This window comes from Mandrillus leucophaeus, unplaced genomic scaffold (genome assembly GCF_000951045.1).
Source record: "Mandrillus leucophaeus isolate KB7577 unplaced genomic scaffold, Mleu.le_1.0 Scaffold143, whole genome shotgun sequence".
In the NCBI taxonomy this organism is placed as follows: Eukaryota; Metazoa; Chordata; class Mammalia; order Primates; family Cercopithecidae; genus Mandrillus; species Mandrillus leucophaeus.
The window spans coordinates 4,791,389-4,814,725 of NW_012101399.1; the positions used below are offsets into that span (position 1 = coordinate 4,791,389).

A 23,337-nucleotide genomic window follows, 5' to 3' on the forward strand; every position below is an offset into this window, starting at 1 on the left:
GTCTTGGGGTTGGTCTTTTCGAGGAGTATCTTTGTGGTGTTCTCTGTATTTCCTGAATTGAATGTTGGCCTTCCTTGCTAAGTTGGGGAAGTTCTCCTGGATAATATCCTGAAGAGTGTTTTCCAACTTGGTTCCATTCTCCTCTTCACTTTCAGGTACACCAATCAGACGTAGATTTGGTCTTTTCACATAGTCTCATATTTCTTGGAGACTTTGTTTGTTTCTTTTCACTCTTTTTTCTTTAAACTTCTCTTCTTGCTTTATTTCATTAATTTGATCTTCAGTCACTGATGCCCTTTTTTCCACTTGATCGAATCAGTTATTGAAGCTTGTGCATGTGTCATGTATTTCTCGTGCCATGGTTTTCAGCTCCACCAGGTCATTTAAGGTCTTCTCTACACTGTTTATTCTAGTTAGCCATTCATTTAATCTTTTTTCAAGATTTTTACCTTCCCTGCGATGGGTTTGAACCTCCTCCTTTAGTTCAGAGAAGTTTGTTATTACCGACATTCTGAAGCCTACTTCTATCAACTGATCAAAGTCATTGTCTGTCCAGCTCTGTTCCGTTGCTGGTGAGGATCTGTAATCATTTGCAGGAGAAGAGGCACTCTGGTTTTTAGAATTTTAAGCTTTTCTGTTCTGGTTTCTCCCCATCTTTGTGGTTTTATCTACCTTTGGTCTTTGATGTTGGTGACCTATAGATGGGGTTTTGGTGTAGATGTCCTTTTTGTTGATGTTGATGCTATTCCTTTCTGTTTGTTAGTTTTCCTTCTAACAGTCAGGTCCCTCAGCTGCAGGTCTGTTGGAGTTTGCTGGAGGTCCACTCCAGACCCTGTTTGCCTGGATATCACCAGCAGTGGCTGCAGAACAGCAAAAACTGCAGAACAGCAAACATTGCTGCCTGATCATTCCTCTGGAAGCTTCGTCCCTGAGGGGCACCCGCCTGTATGAGGTGTCAGTCGGCCCCTACTGGGAGGTGTCTCTCAGTTAGGCTACAAGGGGGTCAGGGACCCACTTGAGGTGGCAATCTGTCCATTCTCAGAGCTCAAACACCATTCTGGGAGAACCACTGCTCTCTTCAGAGCTGTCAGACAGGGACGTTTAAGTCTGCAGAAGTTTCTGCTGCCTTTTGTTTAGCTATGCCCTGCCCCCAGAGGTGGGGTCTACAGAGGCAGCAGGCCTTGGTGAGCTGCAGTGGGCTCTACCCAGTTAGAGCTTCCCGGCTGCTTTGTTTACCTACTAAAGCCTCAGCAATGGCGGATGCCCCTCCCCCTGCCAGACTGCTGCCTTGCAGGTCCATCTCAGACTGCTGCGCTAGCAGTGAGCAAGGCTCCGTGGGTGTGGGACCTGCCGACCCAGGCGTGGGATATAATCTCCTGGTGTGCTGCTTGCTAAGATCGTTGGAAAAGCACGGTATTTGGGTGCGAGTGCCCCATTTTTTCAGGTACAGTCTGTCACAGCTTCCCTTGGCTAGGAAAGGGAAATCCCCCAACCCCTTGTGCTTCCCGGGTAAGGCGATGTCTGCCCAGCTTCGGCTCGCCCTCCATGGGTGGCACCCACTGTCCAACCAGTCCCAGTGGAATGAACCAGGTACCTCAGTTGGAAATGCCGAAATCACCTGTCTTCTGTGCCAGTCACGCTGGGAGCTACAGACCGGAGCTGTTCCTATTTGGCCATCTTGGAATGGACCCCAGTAGAGCCATTTTATTAGTGAGTAAACTAAACTAAGAGAGGTTAAGCAATTATCTTAAGTTCTAAATGCAGAGCTAGTTACACACCAGACCTGACACTAAATCTGCTATTTTTAATTTCAAAAGTAAATTGTGCAAAGTAGAGAATAGGAATAATTTCTAAATGAAAGTAAATATAAAAGTAGTGTGGTAAAGTAATTTAAAAGTTAAATTAATACTTAACATCAGTTTTTAATTTTTTGAGCTTTTAGACAAATAGAATTGATATAGTTTTTTGATCCTGTGCAGCTTCCATGTGGAAAATAAAATATATGGCTGACAGGTAAATGAAGTGATCTTAGCAAAAGAAACCTAAAATCTACTAAAATTTTTCCTTTACAATCAAAAATATATTTAAAAATGACTGATGAATAAAATATAGCTCTACATAAAATAGCATTAAAAAAAGATAGTTAATAGAGTTTGCATCACCTGCATCCAAAATGCATCTCCAGTATTGATCATTTGCTAAGCAAATTACTTCCAAGGACATGACAGCCATCATCCTTCGTTTATAGCTTTCAGACTGTAACATTTCTGTTTAAAGTGTTCAACAGAAAAACACAGCTGTAATTTATACGAGAGGCAATGAAATGCTTGATTCTGTTTTTTGTACCAGCTAAGTAAAACCAAGGATTGAGGTCACCACTATTACCACCAACTGCATGCATTAAATTCCCCTCTGTGCACAGCTCCCTGTGAAGTAGTGACAAATTCCATCAGCCCATGATCTTTGAGGTTTATAGTCTATATAATAAGTGAAAAAATCCTGAAATTTCTTTTCTTCACATGGGGTCTCAGTTTGTTGCCCAGGCTGGAGTGCAATGGCATGATCACAGCTCACTGCAGCATGAATCTCCCTGGGCTCAGGTGATCTACCATCTCAGCCTCCCTAGTAGCTGAGACTACAGGCGTGCATCACCACACCCAGCTAATTTTTGTATTTTTTGCAGAGACGGCATTTTGCCATGTGGCCCAGGCTGGTCTCAAACTCTTGGGTTCAAGCAATCCACTTGCCTTGGCCTCCCAAAGTGCTAGGATTACAGGCATGAGCTACTATGCCTGGCGGAAATTTTTAATCTTTGGTCTGAGTGACTTAGATTGGGTGGTCACATACTTCAAATTCCCTTGGAAAATAATACATCTCTCTTGGCTAAAATTAGTTGTTAAATAAAATTTGAATGTGGGTTTTCAAGAATAGCAAAGTAATCCACAGTATTGTCAATAAAAATTTAATATCCATTAAATTAGGTGTGAGGCTTTATACATTTCCTGAGTATAAAAAAGATACTTTAAATAAAATCTTGGATGAACTTGTACTACAGACAGAAATATTACAAATATACATGTCTATTGTGCTAGGAAAAAACACACAATCTTTTCCTCATATCTTTAGCCAGCTACTCTATTACCAAATCTGTCCTAAATCTAGCTTGGCTCTACCATTCCATGGCAGTCTCTTTTAAAATTCAGCTTCTACTCCAAGAACTCATCCTGAGACCTCTAATAAACTGATTTTTCTTTTACACATAGTGGAAATGGGTACTGTGAGGAGGGAGAGCTATTGCAGGGCCCAAGGCAAAACAGCAGTGGCCAGATGCTCACTGTTATTTGTTTTGTTTGTGTCATTGTCAGGACTTCCCCCACAATGGCTGTAGGAAGCAGCAGCCCTGGTGAATTTTTATGTGCTTTTAGGCCACCCCTGTTAGGGGGCAGAGCTTCCTACTATTAAGGTAGGTTTTTACAATTATTTAGTCTAGTAAAAGTAACAGGATGATCCTCTCACTTCCTCCTAACAAGACTACGAAATGATACAAATGCACACAAATAAGCATTGGAAACACTTTCCAATATCTCTTGGGGCTCATATCCAGTATTTGGGATATGTTCCCAGTACCTAGTAAATTCCAACGTCAGGTATTGAGCCAGACTTCTTGAATCAGTAGAATGGGGTTAAAAATCTTAAAAACATATTTTATCCTATCCTAAAATGAGTTGTTGGAAAAAAAAATCAGTTCTCATTCTCCAATTCATTTCTCTTATTTGGCTTTAGTTTTTTATTTTTATCAAAGTGATGCATGTGCATGATTCAGAGTTAAATGTTACTAAATGGCCTATAACAAAACTTAGTGGTTCCTGGCCCCACCCTCCCAACTTTTCTGTGTTCATCACTCCATATACAATCGGTTTAGACTCTTCCCTATAACCCTCTATGATTTATAAATCTCCTTATTTCTACATATTTACACACATTGCTGTGTTTTGCTACATTGATTTAGACTTCATTGACTTCATGTTATGAAAAATAGGAAATTACCTCTTTCAACATTGCTCTTTCCTCTTCCCTTTCTCCATATTTATAGCTTTTAGTTAAATCAATGTTAAGTGTTTACATGATGTCTATACAATTATTATTCACAGCTGAACACTTTAATGTACTATGGTTGTGTCTCCTTTTTTTTTAAACAGGTAATAATTTCCTTATTTTATTTATTTATTTATTTAATTAATTAATTTATTTTGAGACAAAGTCTCACTCTATCACTAGGATGGACTGTAGTGGCACAGTCTCAGTTCACTGCAACCTTTGCCTCCCAGGTTCAAGTGATTCTCCTGCCTCAGCCTCCCGAGGAGCTAGGACTACAGGCACGTGCCACCACACCCAGCTAATTTTTGTATTTTTAGCAGAGACAGGTTTTCACCATGTTGGCCAGGATGGTCTCTATCTCTTGACCTCGTGATCCACCTGCCTCGGCCTAATAATTTCCTTATTTTACAATAGTCCCCCCCTTATCTGCAGAGGATACATTCCAAAACCCCCAGTGGATGCCTGAAACTGAGGATAGTACTGAACCCTGTATATACTATGTTTTTTCCCTGACAGATGCTTCTCAACTTATGATGTAGTTATGTCCTGATAAACCCATTGTAAGTTGAAAATATTATAAATTGAAAAGCATTTATAAACCTAATCTGCCAAACAGCATAGTTTAGCCTAGCTTAACTTAAATGTGCTTGGAATACTTAAATTAGCCTACAACTTGGCAAAATGATCTAACACAAAGCCCATTTTATAATAGAGTGTTTAATAACTCATGTAATTTATTGAATACTGTACTAAAAGTGAAAAACAGAATGGTTGTATGAGGACTGCAAGTACAATTTCTTCTGAATGTGTATCACTTTTGCACAATTATAAAGTCAAAAACCGTAAGTCAAACCAGACTGTCTGAACATACATATCTATAATAAAGTATGTAGGCATAGTAATAGCTTAACGATAACTAACAATAGATTACAACAATATACAATAACAGAAGTTATGTGAATGTGCTCTATCCCTCTTTCTCAAAATATCTTATTGTCCTATACTGCAGGTAACCGAAACTATAGAAAGAAAAACTGCTGAGAAGGGGAGACTGCTGTATTTCATCTGCTTAGTTTTCCTTGTACCTACTGATAATTCCTCCCATCTTTTTCCTCTAGACTGGATGCACAGTTCCATTCTGGAACTTCCCCTTGCTGTCTTCCTTGAAATTTCCTATGCTTTACGCTTGGGTAAGGTTCCCAGTTTCCCGGGTCCCTCGCCTTTCTATTTCTTAGGGAGAATTCTAGCCTTGGCATCTTTAGGTCTTTCCTAGTTAGGCTCTGAGGAGAGCATTCCTAACGGGCACTGCCAGTTCTCAAGCCTTTTGAGGATTTATGGTGTGAGTCCAAGAGGTTCTCAGCTTTCCCACTGTTGGCTTGGAATGATTTTCTCTGGCTGGCTAAGTCCTAAGTCTTGCTTTTCTGTTTCCATCTTCCAATATTTTATTGCTGTTGCATCCTTTCTTGTTTTCCCTTGAATGCTTGTCTGCTGCTGGTGGTATTATTAGTATTGCTTAATCTCCATGTAATTTTAGGGGGGTCTTGAAAGGGAGTAAAATTAGATATGTCCATATAATTGACCTAGTGACCCTTACCCTTATTTTGGCTAGACTGAATGCAAATTTGAAAACAAAAAACAAAAAACAAAAACAAAATCTCCAGCAGAATTTTTCACAAAACATTCGTCAAAATATAACAAAAGATTTTGCCAAATTTGTCTCTAAAATTAGGAGGCAAGGAATAAGTTGGAGGGAATATTTTTCACTTAAAATTTCCTCTTTCCTTTTTTTTTTTTTTTTTATGAAGAAGATGTTCGAACTTCTGGAGAAAGTTGGAAAATAAAAATAAATATAATTGTGTAAAATATAGTCTGTTTGGGTCACAGATCTTTGATTTTAACTTGGAAACAAAACTACATTTGCATACACAAAAATGCAGCTCTTTATTATTTGTATTTTTATTTCTGGTCTTAATAAAATGTTTATTTCATGATTTTTAAATATTTAAAATATAATGCACGTATTATTTTGTTTTCTCTCAGAGTATCAATAATTAAACTGAATAATAATCAGAACATGTATTTATAAAGAGATTATACTCTATACTCACCTACCAAAGTTTTCCACACTGGGAGTTCAGGAATATTTAATTTTATTATATATTTGAGAACCTCTGTATGAAAGGTTAACACTGATAAATGGATTATATTATTTCCTTTAGTATCTGTTTTTCTCCAGTTAGCACCGATAGAAAACAGGTACTGAATAGTGTCCAGTGCTCCTGAAGTGGCAGCAAGTAACAGTGGAGTGCACTGATTCCTAAAAATTAAGAAACGTAACAATTAAACACACATAGAGTGTCAAATTTACTTTTTGTAAAACTATTCAAGCTGCAATTGGAGGCAGTCTGACTTACACCACCACCTTTTGTTCTTAGGAATTCTCATCTTCTGTATTCTACATGTGAATTGATTTGCCTCCCTTGCCATGCCATCCTTACTATGGCTCCCTACCCACCCAACTTAATTATCATGCCTTATAATTTGTTTGTAGGATGATAATGCACAAAGTTCTTACAATACACTGTCCTATTTAAGCCTCACAACTACTCCGTAAGTGAAGGAAAAAGCAAGGCAAATATCATCAGCCCATTTTACAAATGATGTAACTGAGGCTCAGGAATTAATTACACCCATTGCTTCATGTCCAGTTTTCAAATCCCAGCTTCCTCATTGTGGCAGAAACTAACAGTTTTGCTCAAAAACCCATTATCTGATTTTTAGATAGTGAAAATACTTTGTTTGGCTATCCAGTGCAATATTACATTTCCCAGATGCTGCTGCTTCTTTTTTGTTGTTGTTGAGATAGAGTTTCACTATGTTGCCCAGGCTGTAGTGCAGTGGTGCGACATCAGCTCACTGCAGCCTCTGCCTCTCTGGTTCAAGTGATTCTCATGCCTCAGCCTCCAGAGTAGCTAGGATTACAGGCATGGACCACCATACCCGGTTAATTTTTGTATTTTTAGTAGAGACGGGGTTTTGCCCAGACTGGACTCAAACTCCTGACCTCAAGTGATCTGCCTGCCTTGGCCTCCCAAAGTGCTGGAATTACAGGCATGAGCCACCGCACCTGGCCTCTTCTTTCTTCTCATGGCCAGACATGATGGTGAAAGCAGGAGTTGCCATCTGAGGGACACCAGCTTCCTCTGGTGGCTTCCACATGTTCAGAGCAATAAGAGGAAGCTGATGTCTCTTATACTGTCAAGCCGTTATACTAGCACTAAACCACTGAATAATAGTGGAAAGGTTACTCGAAGACCTAGAAAAACCTGAATGAACCTATGCCTAAATCAGGCTCAGAGGTCCAAAGTAATGACCTGGTCTTTATATTTCTAGCCAAGAATGTACCTTTAGGAGAAGTTACACCTTTACCCTAAATGCTGATCCGCAGCTAAACTGTAAAACAAAAGAGTGTTGGGATTTTTTAATTTCAAAGTTATTTTATTCTTTTTAATGTATTTCTCTTCCAGATACCACTAAATATTTCTCCTGTAATCCAAAGCCTGTCCCCTTTGATCTGAAGTCCTAGGGCTGCCTCCTGGTTGTGTAGGATCCAGTTTAGAGCAACTCTCTCCTCCCTAGTCTCAGGCTTCTTCCAGGGCACTAAGCAAAGCATTTAACATGAAAAATTAATCTGCGGAACCATATTACTGGAACAAGGTTAGGAAAAACTCCCCAGGGATTAGTCTTTATTCTTCCAGAAAACATGCATAGGTTAATAGAAGCTCTTGTCTTTAGAAATTCTAATGATAAATGGTAGAAGGAGACAGTGAGTAGAAAGGACAGCAAAGTAAGCCTCACATACCTTTCAAATCACCCATGCCTATCGCCTTTTAATGGCAGTGTGTGCGGCAAACCATGAAAAGCAGAAATTTATATTCTATTTAATTTTCTTTCTTCTTGTTTTTTTATTATTGCCTAGACATCAACCTCAACCTGATATAAATGCTTAATGACTTACTCAGCTGTTGCCTCAGCTTCTAGCAAACTAGGATCCTTCCTACAGAGAGCAATAATGATGCAAATGTTGTCATAGAAAGCGGCAAAGTGAATTGGCATCCAGCCTCTTTTTTCAGAAAGCATGTAATCAGCTTTGGAACACAGTAGACAGACTATTGTTTCTAATGAGCAAGCCTGTGCGGCAAGGTGTAGAGGTGTTGGACCTAGAATGGATGGACAATTACTTCAGTGATCAGAGCACTAACATTCCTAAAAAAAAACCTAAATGCCTTATTGATATCTATCCACAGAGCTTAGTATTGTATGGTATAAAATCTCCAAAGTAAGTACTAAAAAAACATTTAGACAACCCTATATTCCTTTAACTCGGGATTAAAAATCCCAACCGCTAAAAATCCATACTTAGAAACAAAAAACAAAAAACAAAAATTTTTTAAAATCTGTATTTCTTTATAAGCAAAGAAGAATGAGTAACATTTAAAATATTAAATATTTGAATAAAATAAAATGTTAAATATTTGAAAATTTCAGTAAATGTGTAAAATAGTCTTACGGTAAATTATTGTTTATTTTCCATTTTACTCATGTTTTTTAGTTGAAGATAAGATCCTTTGAAATTCATATATATATATATATATATATATATATGTTCACAAAGGCCTCTATGTCACTAAATCCAATGGACATTTTTCTTTTATTTTTTTCCAGTGCACATAGATATTTATTATTTGGGTAGATTCCCAAAAATGGGCCGAGTGCGGTGGCTCTTGCCTGTAATCCCAGCACTTTGGAAAGCTGAGGTGGGTGGATCACCTGAGGTCAGGAGTTTGAGACCAGCCTGGCCAACATGGTGAAACTGGGGTCTACTAAAAATACAAAAAAAAAATTTAACTGGGCATGGTGGCACATGCCTCTAGTCCTAGTTACTTGGAAGGCTGAAGCAGGAGAATCGCTTGAGCCTGGGAGGCAGAGGTTGTAGTGAGCAGAGATCATGCCATTGCACTCCAGCCTAGGCAACAGAGCGAGACTCCATCTCAAAAAAAAAAAAAAAAAAAAAAAAACCAGTACTATGCAAAGCAATCTGCAGATTCAATGTAATCCCTAAAAAAATCCCAAAAATGGGAGTTGCTGGGTTAAACTGTATAATCATCAACAGTATCATTATTACTGGTAATATATATTACCAAATTATTCTCCCAAAGCATAATAGCAATTCATACCTTTACCATGTGATATGGTTTGGCTCTGTGTCCCCACCCAAATCTCATCTCGAATTGTAATCCCCACATGTCAAGGGAGAGAAGTAACTGGATCATGAGGGCAGTTCCCCCACGCTGTTCTCAGGATAGTGAATGAATTCTCACTAGAGTCCAACTGTCATTTTTCATTTCTCATCTTACTTATTTCTCAATAGTATTTTACACCATTGACCACTTCTTCCTATTTAAAATAATTTCTTCTCTTGGCTTTTGTGATATCACACTCCCAATTTTTGTCCAATTTTACTGGTTACTCCTTGGCAGTCTCCTTTGGAACCTTCTCATTGTCCTACTATCCAAATGAACTTTAAGGCTCAATCTTGGGCCGTTTTCTTTTCTTAGTGGCTTTGCTTACCATATACAACTTGATGACTCCAAGGATTATGTCTCTAGATCTGATTTCTTCTGATTTGCAGATCTATATCTTTGACATCTCGTAAAGCATCTTCACACATCCCCTCAAACTTAATATATTCAAAATTGAACTACTATCCTTCCCTCCAAACCTGGTTCTCTTTTATTGCTTCCTAAATCAGTGAGAGATATGATGATCCAGCCAGTTGTACAGACCACAAACCTGGAAGACTCTTTGGCACCTCCCTCTTATTTCCTTCTCCATAACCAGCCCATCACCAAGTCTAAAAATCTCTAGAACCCATCTCTACCACCACTACCATCCTAATCCAAGCCATAATCATCTTCCAACTGCTATCCCCATCTTGTTTTGCCCTTATCCAACCCAGTTTTTCAAAACATAAATCTGATCTTTTCATCTCCTTGTTCAATGGCTTCTCAAGGCCATCTGATAATGAGGAACAGTGACAGGATCCACGGGCTCCAACTTAACTTGAAGCACCAGCTACAACTACCTTCTTCACCTACCTCCCAGTAAAACCATGCATACCTTGTTCTCCTCATTCTGGCTTTCTTGTAGCTCCCCAAATGTAGCATAATCACACACCGCAGGTTACCCAGGAAAGTACTGGTCAAGTACTTCTCCCCCTATACCTTACCATTACATTATTAAAGGCCTATTTACTATAGTTTCTTTTACCTAGTACATCAAGTTCAGCTATCAAGAAAAATTTAGAAGGCATATTAAAAAAGCAAAAAAACATAGTTTAAATAATTATGTGCTAGCATAATTATTAATAGTGCCCTTTCACTTTCAAGTCTCCCTGATATGGATGATGAATTATCTGGTCACCCTGGACTATTCCTGTTCTCTGACACCTTCCTTCTCCCAAACAATTCCTCCCTTACCAGGATCTAGCTAACTCCTAATCATTTCTCAGTTTAAAAGATATTTCCTCAGTGAAGCACTGTTTTCATTAAATCTCTGCCATCAGAAACATCCAGTGTCCTGCCTTCATAGTTGGAGCTTGATATTATAGCCTTGATAGTCTATAAAATTTGATCCAAATCTATTTATTTAAAATTATTGTTTAGTCTTCCAGTTTCTGGTCCAGGATTTAAGGAGCTTAGAAGTCACCACTTCATCCTAACAACAAGTAAAAAGCTGAACCAACCCTAAATAAATCAACAGCCCTTAAGTTTGTCAGATAAGGGAGGTAATGGGCAAACTGATACCCTCAAAATTGGAGAGACAAGTGGATTCAGAGAGTCATAACTTAGTAGAGCAGAAACTCACAAGCAGAAACTTTCTAAGGAATCATTACTGGAATAAGAAAACCTTAACATTAATTCACAATTGCTAGAAGCTCCGTGTGGACAAGTATGAGAGTTAAAAACTCTAGAAGGATCCATCATAGTGGGGCCCCATGCTTTCATGTGTTTTACCTCTAGGAGTTTTATCAGGTCCTTACGGTGAATATTGAAGAAAAATCCCCTCATACTTCCAGCCGGGGGAGGGAGAAAAGGAACCATTTTGAAATATTCCAAGGCATTGTGTTCTTAACAAGACCTGCTCTCAAGAGAAACTACTTTACCAGAGCCTAACCTATTGGGCTTTTATCAGACCCTAACCTGCTGGGGTTTTATCAGAACCTAACCTACCTAGGGAAGGGAAATGCCCAACTCCAGTCACCTCTAACCATCCTGCCTGGCCTAAGGGACAGGGGGAGAGGACTGAGAAGCACTGGTGAAGTTCAAAGTATAGGGACGCAGGCTCACCAAGAGACTGAGACATAATCATAAGATGATAGAATGCTTCTCCCACTACACCTTACCATTACATTATTAAAGGCCTATGTACTATAGTTTCTTTTACCTAGTACATCAAGAAAAATTTAGAAGGCATATTAAAAAAGCAAAAACCGTAGTTTAAAGAGACAGAGCAAGCATCAGAACCAGACATGGCAGGGATGTTGGAATGATCAGACAGGGAATTTAAAACAACTATGATTAATATGCTAAGGATTCTAACGGATAAAGTAGCCTGCAAGAACAGATGGGCAATGTAAACAGAGAGATGGAAGTCCTAAGAAAGAACCAAAATGACATGCTACAGATAAAAAACACTGTAAAAGAAATGAAGAATGCCATCAATGGGCTTATAAAGAGATTAGACACAGCTGAGGAAGGAATCTCTAATCTCGAAGATGTATCAGTAGAAACCTCCAGGCCAAGGCACAGTGGCTCACTCCTGTAATCCTAGCACTTTGGGAAACCAAGGCGGGAGGATTGCTTGAGCCCAAGAGTCTGAAACCAGCCTGGGCAACATAGTGAGACCTCCTCTCTATAAAAAAAATAAACAAAATTAGGCCAGGCGCGGTGGCACACGCCTGTAATCCCAGCACTTTGGGAGGCCAAGACGGGCGGATCACGAGGTCAGGAGATCCAGACCATCCTGGCTAACACGGTGAAACCCCGTCTCTACTAAAAAATACAAAAAACTAGCCGGGCGAGGTGGCAGGCGCCTGTAGTCTCAGCTACTCGGGAGGCTGAGGCAGAAGAATGGCGGGAACCCGGGAGGCGGAGCTTGCAGTGAGCTAAGATCCCGCCACTGCACTCCAGCCTGGGCGACAGAGCCAGACTCCGTCTCAAATAAATAAATAAATAAATAAATAAATAAACAAACAAAATTAGTCAGGCATGGTGGCATGGGCCTATAGTCCCAGTTACTTGGGAGGCTGAGGTGAGGGTCACTTGAGCACGGGAGGTAGAGGCTGGAGTAAGCCGAGATCATGCCACCATACTCTAGCCTGGGCAACAAATACCCTGTCTCAAAAATAAAAATAAATTAAAAAGTCTAGGGGGAAAAAAAGAACAGAAAGAGAAGAAAGAGAGAAAGGAAAAGAAGAAATATTTAAAACAATAATGATTGAGAATTTTTCCATATTAATGTGACATATCAAACCACAGATTCAGGAAGCTCAGAGAACACCAAGCCAAATGAATGTCAAAACAAACAAAAAACTACACCAAGGCATATCATTTTCAAATTACAGAAAAACAAAGATAAAGAAAATAATCCTATTTACTGCAGCACTATTCACAATAGCCAAGATTTGGAAGCAACCTAAGTGTCCATCAACAGATGAGTGGATAGAGAAAATTTATCCATTCATGTAGATACACAATGGAGTAGTATTCAGCCATGAAAAATGAGATCCTGTCATTTGCAACAACATGGATGGAATTGGAGGTCATTATGTTAAGTGAAATAAGTCAGGCACATAAAGACAAACTTTGCCTGTTCTCACTTATTTGTGGGAGCTAAAAATTAAAGCAATTGAACTGATGGAGATACAGAGTAGAATGATGGTTACCAGAGGCTGGGAAGGGTAGTGGGGGGAAGTTGGGATAGTTAATGGGTACAAAAGAGAAAGAATAGATAAGACCTAGTATTTGCTAGCACAACAGGGTGACTATAGTAAAAAAAAATTAATTGTATATTTTAAAATAACTAAAAGAGTATAATTGGATTATATGTAACATAAAGGATAAATGATTGAGGTGATGGATACTCTACTCTGATGTAATTATTATGCATTGCATGCCTGTATCAAAAAATCTCATATACTCCAAGTATATATGCCTACTAAGTACACACAGAAATTAAAAATTATTTTAAAAAGAAAACAATCCTAAAAGAAGCCAGAGTAAAACACATTACTAATAGAGAAGCAAAAATAAGAATTACACCCAAGTTCTCCTCAGAAACTATGCAAGCAGGAAGTGGGTGGAGGAAAAAATAAAGTGTTGAGATAATGGAACCACTAATCTAGAATTCTGTAACCTGTAAGATTATCCTTCAAAAATGAATGAGGAATAAAGACTTTCTCAAACAAAAACTGAGGGAATTTACCACCAGTAGACCTGCCTTGCAAGGCATGTTAAAAGAAGTTGTCCAAAGAGAAGAAAAATGATATAGGTCAGAAACTTACATATACATAAAGGAAGGAAGAGCATCAGAGAATAAAAAAAAAAATGAAGGTCAAGTAAAATGTTCTCTTTGTCTTAATTGAGCTAACAGATAACAGTTTGTTCAAAATAACATTATCATGCCCAGTACAGTGGCTCACGCCTGTAATCCCAGCACTTTGGGAGGCCGAGGTGGGTGGATCACTTGAGGTCAGGAGTTCAAGACCAACCTGGCCAACATGGTGAAACCCTGTCTCTACTAAAAATACAAAATATATAGGGTGTGGTGGTGCACATCTGTAATCCCAGCTACATGGTAGGATGAGATGAGAGAATCGCTTGAACCTGGGAGGCGGAGGTTGCAGTGAGCCAAAATCTCACGACTGCACTCCAGCCTGTGCAGCAGAGCAAGATTCCATCTCAAAATAAGTAAATAAATAATAACATTATCAACAAAGGGTTTGAATATAGATATAGATATATACTTATATATGCTTATGCATAAGTGAAATGAATGACATTTATGAAATGCATGACATATATATGCTTATGCACAAGTGAAATGAGTAAATGAATGATAGGTGGGAAGACTTAGGAATATTTTGTTATTATAAGGTACTTACACTATCTGTGAAGTGGCTTAGTGTCATCTGAAAGTAGACTTGGAATAATTGTAAATTAATGTTGTAAACTCTAGGGCAATCACTAAAACAAAAATGTAAAAAGCAGTATAATGAATATGCTAAGATAGGAGGAAAAAAACCCTAAAAAGGAGAAGGAAGCTGATAAGCTGGCTGAGGAGCATTAATCATGAGGGGTCCTTGTGGCAAACTAAGCACTTGTCCTCTATACTGTCCCTCTCCTTGCCCCAATCTGAAAAACTTCGGTTTTCTGTGTAGACTACCTTAGAGCCTTAATTGAAGACATGTTCTGTTTGAAGAGTATTTAAGGTTTCCAATAAAATGTACACCCCTCAAGAAAAGTTTCCTGAGCACCTATGAAGGCCAAGTGTTTTTCTGGGTATTAGGAAACTGGCTAACAAAATAGACCAAATCCTTGTCCTTTATGGAGCTTTATACTCAAGTGAGGGAGACTAACTAAATAAATAAATGTATATAAGGTAGCCATAAGTGATACTTAGAAAAGAAAAAGAGAGAGCAATAATGTAGGAGGCACACTATTGTTACTTAACTGGAAATTTCTACAGGGTGGATGGGACAGGTAAGCTTCCTTTTATCCCGCTCCAGGTCCACTCACCTCCTTTACCACTCTGGCTCTCCTGCACCTGCAGAAAAAGCAACCCCTGTCCTCTGGCTCCTTGTCAGTATCTGCCAATGGGTAGCCCTGGCAGGAGACTGGAGGAGGAAGAATGAGGTCGGGCTCCCTCTCTGAGGTCATCTCAGGTTTGCTGTGCTCCTCCTCAAACGGAAGACGGCCAGTTTAAGTAACTATCCCCTCCCCCTTGACAATTCAGGTCACTGAAAGTAGTTTCTTCAAAACAAAAGCCTTTTTGAATTCTCTTATACAGAGTGCGAAGGTATAGCCTCTTAAATATAGACACAGCAAGTATAACCTCTTAAAATTTTGTTTTTCTCTGTATCCAACATTTAGGTTAAGTCTACTACCTCAGTCAAAAATGACTCATTCCTCAGACCTCATAGATTGTTACTGCCACTAGACGGCAGCATATCTAAATTATATTATAATAATTTTTCTTTTTTTTTAAGTTGTAGAAACCACTTTTGGGCCTGAATTCATAAAAAATAGAGGTGACAGCAAATTCCACAGGAAAAAAAAAAGAGAAAACTCCCCAAACTGAAGAGGAGTATCAATAAATAACTATGAGTAGAAAGTAATTTATACTTCAAAATGAATACAAAACATCATTATGCAACATTCTGATGCAACAGCATTTTGGAGATTATATACTATAAGAAAAGTTCTAATATATGCAATAGCCTTTTTAAATGCACCAAATATTTTATTTATGTCTTACCATTTCTTTCCTTTTTTACTTCTACTTTGGATGACTCTGTTTTAAAAGGGAATGCACATAGAAGTATGATTATTAATATACAGCAGTTTCCTAAGTTGTTCAAGAAGACTCATATGAATAAGAACAAAATGACTATGTAGATGTATCTGGCAAGATTACATCAAACGGTGTTGAGAATAACTTTTGGTCAAGTCATCCAGGCATGTCATATGCACCTGACAACGCATAAAAGCAGACCTGGAAACTCTGCCCCCCCAAATGGCTGCTTAAAACTCACAGGTGGGACAATTGGTGTTGGTTAAGCAATAATATTGGCAGTAGAGTATTATGTTTTCCACACTTCAAAATCTACCCAATTCTCAGCAAATGGAAACTGAAGCAGTCAAAGGGCGCATGAGAAACTTTTAATTTACCAAAGACTTTTTCCACACTAAAAAAGGCTTAAATACATCTTTAAATAGTGTTACCTATTGCATTTAAATGTGATTGAATTGTGTCTTATTTTAATTAGGTTCATTATGTATTATGTATTGAATATTTTCAGTAACAGAAGAATCTGAATATCAAAATGTTTTAATCATACTGATAGAGTACAGAATTTATGGATATTCAATATGGTTAAAGCACAACATTTTGTTTTGGTGTCTGTAAAAATTTAACATAGCTTATTAAGATAGCTGACTTCATTAAATATAAAATCACCACTTCTTATTGCCAATATTGTTGCATTGGCCATTCCTGACAATTTACATAAATATGTACATATATATGTAACCTCAAACTCCTAGGCTCAATCTTCCTGCTTCACCCTCTCAGAGTAGCTAGGACTACAGGCATGTACCACCAAGCCTGGCTAGGTTTTTTTAAAAAAAATGTTATAGGGGGTTCTCGTTATGCTGCCCAGGCTCATCTTGAACTCCTAGTCTCAAGTGATCCTCCAGCCTCGTCCTCCCCAAGTGCTGGCATGACAGCAGTGGGCTACTACACCTACCCCTGACAATTTATCTATATTTTCCTTTCCAGTTATGCAGGGCCACCAATTTCATTGTCAACTTTATTTGTTTTTATTCTAGCTAAATTTATTTCAATGACTATAAAATGTCCATGCATATTTAATAATCACAAAAATAGCTTTTAAAGTTTAAATGAGGTTAACCTTAACGGGCTATTAATGCTAAACATTATTATTGTAAAGAAATTTTTTGTTATTAAATGTAATTTAAATATATGTAATATAAAGAAACTATTCCCTGTTTGAGGATCCTGGAATAAAGAATGATTGTTCTACTGGGACCTGACAGTCATATCTATTGCTGTTCTCTGAATTTCTATAGTATATCAGTGTATATTAATTTTGCCAGCCCTTATCAAATGATATCCTGCCTTCACCCATCCATGCATTAACTCAACAAATACTTTCTGAGCAACCATTAAGCCAAGCTTTCATCTGGACCCTAGGATACCAAGGCAAATAAAGTAGGCTAAATCTTTGCCCTCTTTTAGAGCTTATACTCAAATGAAGGAGACGCAATGAACAAATATAAAATTATATAAGATAGTTATAAGTGGTACTTAAAAAACTAAAAGGAGCCCTTCTTAGGTAAATGAAACAAAAACCTCAACTTTGCTCTAATTAATACCAAATTTTAACCTGCTCTAAAATCGACATGCATTCCTAATGCTGAGTAAGGGTAAATAAAATAACAACATTTTAGGTTAAAAAGCTTTATGGTACCTTGGCCGAACGTAACAAAGCGCCTCTGGTTGACCTTGAAGTTAGCATTGCACAGTTGACATATAATAGAAACTCTGTTGTGCAGGGCAGCATGATGAAAAATAGTATAACCTGCTTCATCTGAAACATTGATTGTTGAGCTTGAGGTTTTACGGCTAAATGTATGGAAAACTGCAGACAACCCTCTTTCAACAGCGGACTTCATACCAAATGGAATACTCTAAAATTAACAAGGCCAGAATCAGTTTATCAAAATGCACTTAAAGTCTGGTTTAAGGAAAAAAAGACATGAAATATATTAACAGAATCACATGAATGCTGCGAAAATTAAGTAGAATTTTCACAAGATCCACACGTGGAAAGTTTCTTACTGGATAATGACTAAAGTTGTTAGAGCTATAAGCAAATATTAAGAATTTTAAAAATATTTTGGGGAATTTTTCTTATTATTATTTTAATTTTTTTCTTAAATATTTTAAAAGCAAATGAAGATCACTGGGTTCCTTCTCTGATATAAGAAAAACCTAATTTAGAAGTCTAGAAACTTGAAATATATAGCTATAGAAATACAGTTTATCATCAAAAGGTAAAAATGTCACCCTCTTGAGACATTCTGACTAATATTTAAAAATTCAACTAACAAATTTTTGAGTTTTCAATTTGTGGACGTGAAAGCAAATAAATGGAAAGTAAATACCAGTCTAACCTTTCAAGCTGGTGAGTTTCATTGCTCAGTTCCAGAAGCTGTACTTCAAGGCTTGTTGAAACAGATGCGGAGATTTGATTCAGGATGCTAGGTCTGCTCTTTAGGTTTTAGTTCAAGGATTGAAGCCTGGCTCTGCCATTTACTATATGATTTGTGAAAGATCCCTCTCTACACCTCAAGTTTCTCATTTGTATAACAGGAATGATAACAATAGAACTAGTCATACCTTAAAAGAGTTTGTTGATTTATAACACTGCCTAACATAAAAAATAAGTAATCAATAAGTATGAGCCATTATTGAGATTAATCACAATCCAGTGCATTAACAGGTACTCTGACAGAAATTTATAATCCAGAATTATATAGCCTTTCAGCTACTAAAATGTGGCATTTTATTTCATATTGAAGACTTTAACCTATTATTATCCCTAGGATAAACATCTGAGACACATACTTATCAATAATATATAACTTCATATACTAAATTATGTGGTAGTCACTGAAATACCTTGCATTTCATAGCTCTTTTGAAACCAAATTTTTTCTTAAATTGTTCGTGTAATTGAGCATCTGTCAGTGGAAGTCTTTTTGGTCTCAGATTGTTCATTATTTCATTTATGGCTCCCCACCACTGTGTCTTATATAGTTGCTGATAGAAAGTTTCAAGTTCAAAATACATCACATAGTAGCTATAAAAAATAAAGAAAAAAAGATGTTTCTCTAACTTTGAAGTGATTTGCTACTTCTCTTTCTATGCTGGCAAAACTTTTATTTTTCTGTAACAATTAAATACAAAATGGTAGTTTAAATTGTACTCAACTGTAAGTATATTAATAACATCATTATCAACTGTTATTAATCAAGTCTTTATATAAAAATACCTTCTTCATATTGTATTGACTCTGTCTTTCCCATGACAGTGATCTGGGGCAATGTCTAAAAGTTCCTGGAAGGCCTAACTCTGGCTGAAGTTCTGTCTGCTTACCTACCTCTTATTCTTTTAAGCTAATTATGTCTATATTTGGCTCCTCAAGAATTTACCTTGAATGTGATCTGGAATGATGCTTTGGGTAATGGCTCCTTGGCTTTTACTCACTGCAGCAGTGGACTAGAGAAACCCCCCTCCTACCAGGTCCCTGGAACATAGGTAGGGCTTGACACAGCCCTGATCCCTATCACTCTGGAATGGAAAATTGATAAAATGTTGACTTACTCTGTTCCCTGGGTTTGCTTATCATCACAGGTGAGGGAAAACGACCACCTTCCTCCCCTTCCCCCCATGAGGTACCTTTCCCATGCCCAGATTTCAGCGGTAAATACTTCAGCTGCTGCCCTATTTCTGTCAGTGGTAAGCCTCTTAATATTACCTGGGTTTCTCCTCCAAATGCAACTATTTATTGCTGTAAATACAGTATTCTTTTTTCTTGAGACAAGGTCTTACTCTGTTACTAAGGCTGGAGTGCAGTGGCGCAATCACTGTTCGCTTCAGCCTCTACCTCTCAGGCTCAAGAGATCCTCCCACCTCAGCCTCCTGGGTAGGTGTGACAACAGGTATGTGCCGCCTAGCCTGGCTAACTTTTAAATTTTTTGTAGAGATAGGGTCTTATGAATAGGCATGGTGACTTATGCCTGTAATCCCAGCACTTTGGGAGGCTGACATGAGCAGATCACTTGAGGTCAGGAGTTCGATACCAGCCTGACCAACATGGCAAAACCTCTTCTCTACTAAAAATACAAAAATTAGCCAGGCGTGGTGGCACATGCTTATAATCCTAGCTACTCAGGAGGCTGAGGCAGGGGAATCACTTGAACCTAGGAGCTGTAGGTTGCAGTGAGCCAAGATTGCACCACTGCACTCCAGCCTGGGTGACAGAGCAAGACTCTGTCTCAAAAACAAACAAACAAACAAAAACAAAGATAGGGTCTTACTATGTTGCCCAGTCTGGTCTCGAACTCCTAGGCTCAAGCTATCCTCCCACCTCAGTTACTATTCTCCAAAGCTCCAGACTTGGTCCTATCCTCTTAACTGCTTGCATGCCTTAAAAGCAAACAAACGAACCAACAAGCAAAACGTCCTTATTTGTTTTTAAATCTTTGCCTCTAATTAAAATGTTTCCTCTGAGCTCTAGTTCCCATATTTCCAAATTTCAGTGTCCAAGATTTAAAAATCCAAGAACACAACACATAAAAGACAAAAAATGCTGGGATTTGATCCTCATCTCTATCCCTGTTTAACCACTCTCTTAATTATAAGAACTAATTACAAACTCTAAGGATTATTACACCGACTATACCAAATACATGAAGTAATAACTATAACATTTAATACTTTGTCGAGTCCATATGTCATTCATGGTGGTTATTATTCTGGAATCACCATTGTAAAGGTTTAAATTAACCTTTGCATTTTGTCGTTTTCTTTGTTCTCTACTAACTTTCAACAAACTGTAGCTAGCGTCAGTAATTAGTAAAAGTTCCTTACCTTTTTCCATGAAATTCCATGACTGGTATTGAGTAATATTCTTTATATCCTGAATCTTCTATGAATGTATTAGCAGCACAATCTCGTATTTTTTCTAAATTTTTCTAAAATATGAGTACGTTACTAAAGACATATCCTTAGACACATCTAAACAATTATAATAATTCTTTGTATGAAATAGTATACATGTAAATGACAAATTTTAAATTTACTATTCCAGAAGACCCGGATAGCAGCTGCATATATCTAATCCTTACTTTGAGAAGGAGGAAAAAATACTAAAAGACAGACATATAGTATACAGAAGGCAGAAAAGCAATAACAATTGAAATGTAGAATTTTTATACTAAATTCCAGGTGAAGAATTACTCTTCCAAAATTTTAAAGGATCTCTGTTCTAATCCTGATTCTTTGAGGAAAATGGAAGAATGTGTACTGAGTGTCCAGAGATTTCTACTGCACTCTTCGGTTACCTATTCTAGGACAAATATGGTCCATTAGAAGTCTGTAAATTCTGTGAGGATGATAGATGTACCTAGCTTATTTATAATTTTGTCTCAGATATCCAACACAGTACCTTACATATATCTGCACTTAATTCATTTATGTTAAAATAATGTATGAAAAAATTATTGAGTTGTGAGAATAATCATTTGGAAAGCTGTCTAGTGCGTGTACCAACAGAGGCTCTTTTTGGTTGGATAACAGGATAAAAGAGTTGAGAAATGATAAACTGTCTAAGGAATCATTTAAACCTGAAAATCTTCCAAGGCATTCTCAATTGAAGGGGTGCTGATATCAAATTCAATTCCTCCATGAACATGAAAATATTGATTCTCTTTGTAGTGAAAATTCTGGCATTTAAAATCTCTTCCATAAATAAATGGAGGCAATTCTCGCTCTGTCTTGACCTTGTCATCTCCAAAAATGAAAACAAATTTTTATTTAAAAAGTGAACAACACAAAAACGATCATATTTTAAGAGATCTAACTTCTCATTCATGTAAACAAAGTAGGAAAATTTCAGATGAAATTAAAATCTTGGCAATTATAGTGAATAAAATTATTTTTGCTGTTAATGTATATAAATATTTTAACATTAAAATATATTTTTGGGCATGCATAGTGGCTCATGCCTATAATCCCAGCATTTTGAGAGGCTGAGAGGGGCGAGTCGCTTGAGCCTAGGAGTTCAAGACCAGTCTGGACAACATGGTGAAACCCCGTCTCTACTAAAAATACAAAAACTAGCTGGATGTGGTGGCGCACGCATGTCATCCCAGCTACTTGGGAGGCTGAGGTGGGGGGATTACTTGAGCCCAGGAGGTAAAACCTGCAGTGAGCTGAGATCATGCCACTCCACTCCAGCCTGGGTGACAGAGTGACACCCTGTCTCAAATATATATATTACAGTGCCAATACTGCCCTCAGTCAATTACCATATATATATATTATATATATCTCAAATATATACATATATGTATATATAAAATATATTCATATATATGTATGTATATATAAAATATATTTACATTTTGAGCACTTTCTGTAGTTTCATTGTACAGATATTTCAAAAGTATGCTCAAAACATTGTTCTAGTTCTCGATTTATCATGAGCTCAAGATTAATACCTTACTCCCAATTATAAGAAAGGACCAGAAACTCTGTGCCTGAGAGAATCTTTGGTTAAATATACAAAAACTTATCTCAGCTAGTTTAGGTAAAAAGAGACATTATAAAGACATAGATGGGTATATCTCACATACAGAAATAACCATCCTGTATTTCTGGAAGGTAATGAAACTACACAGATAACTTATTTTTTAAAATAATTATCTCTCCTGGGCGTGGTGGCTCATGCCTGTAATCCCAGCACTTTGGGAGGCCGAGACAGGCGGATCACCTGAGGTCAGGAGTCTGAGACCAGCTTGGCCAACATAGTGAAACCTTGTCTCTACTAAAAACAGAAAATTAGCTGGGCATGGTGGCGGGTGGCTGTAATCCCAGCTATTTGGGAGGCTGAGACAGGAGAATTGCTTGAACCTGGGAGGTGGAGGTTGCAGTGAGCCAAGATTATGAAACTGCAGTCCAGCCTGTGCGACAGAGCAAGACTCTGCCTCAAAAAAATTTCTTTCCTCAAATTCCAGCAAAGGCTAGGTTTTTTCAATATTTTGACTGGTTAGTAGAATATAGTTTCCTCAACATAAGGGACATAATGTATTTTGGGAAATATAAAAGGTAAAGAAAAGTACAAACAATAATATACACTATACGCCCTGATCTCAGCACCTAGAATTAACTATTAACATTAGTCCTATTTGCTTCCCATAGTTTAAGTAATAAGATATTGCAGATATAGCTAACATTCTCTTTAAGCAAGTCCCTCTCAGTTCTATACATGCTCCCCACCACCCAAGAGCCATGCACTGTCATGATTCCATTTCTAATAGTTCACAGATATTGATATCTTCAGCACCTGAATTCTCATGATACAAACTTTCACTAAAGAGTTTGCAAAATTTCTGCTGAAAAGTTGCCATCTGAATAGAAAGTCCATTATAATAAGCCTACATGCTTGGAAAGCAATGAAAATGTATAAATTGTGTGCTAATCAGTGTAGAATGAAGAGTTTATACTGAAGTCCCATCAAATTCCATTAATCATGGCCTGTTTCAGCTCTCTATTCTCTTACATTGCTCTATTTGTTTATTAAAGTGC

General features: G+C 37.6%; 1 protein-coding gene across 1 annotated transcript in view; it reads right to left on the reverse strand.

Moving 5' to 3' along the window:
* ANKAR (ankyrin and armadillo repeat containing) overlaps positions 1 to 23,337 on the reverse strand; it is a 72,527-nt gene that overhangs the window by 34,413 nt on the left and 14,777 nt on the right. Inside the window, exons 4-10 of the mRNA XM_011974254.1 lie at positions 21,375 to 21,538; positions 20,620 to 20,723; positions 18,646 to 18,826; positions 17,432 to 17,651; positions 8,117 to 8,318; positions 6,207 to 6,415; positions 2,163 to 2,267 (exon numbers count right to left, since the gene is read on the reverse strand). Of these exons, the coding sequence (XP_011829644.1) occupies positions 2,163 to 2,267; positions 6,207 to 6,415; positions 8,117 to 8,318; positions 17,432 to 17,651; positions 18,646 to 18,826; positions 20,620 to 20,723; positions 21,375 to 21,538 (1,185 nt within the window). The remainder of the gene's footprint in view (positions 1 to 2,162; positions 2,268 to 6,206; positions 6,416 to 8,116; positions 8,319 to 17,431; positions 17,652 to 18,645; positions 18,827 to 20,619; positions 20,724 to 21,374; positions 21,539 to 23,337) is intronic.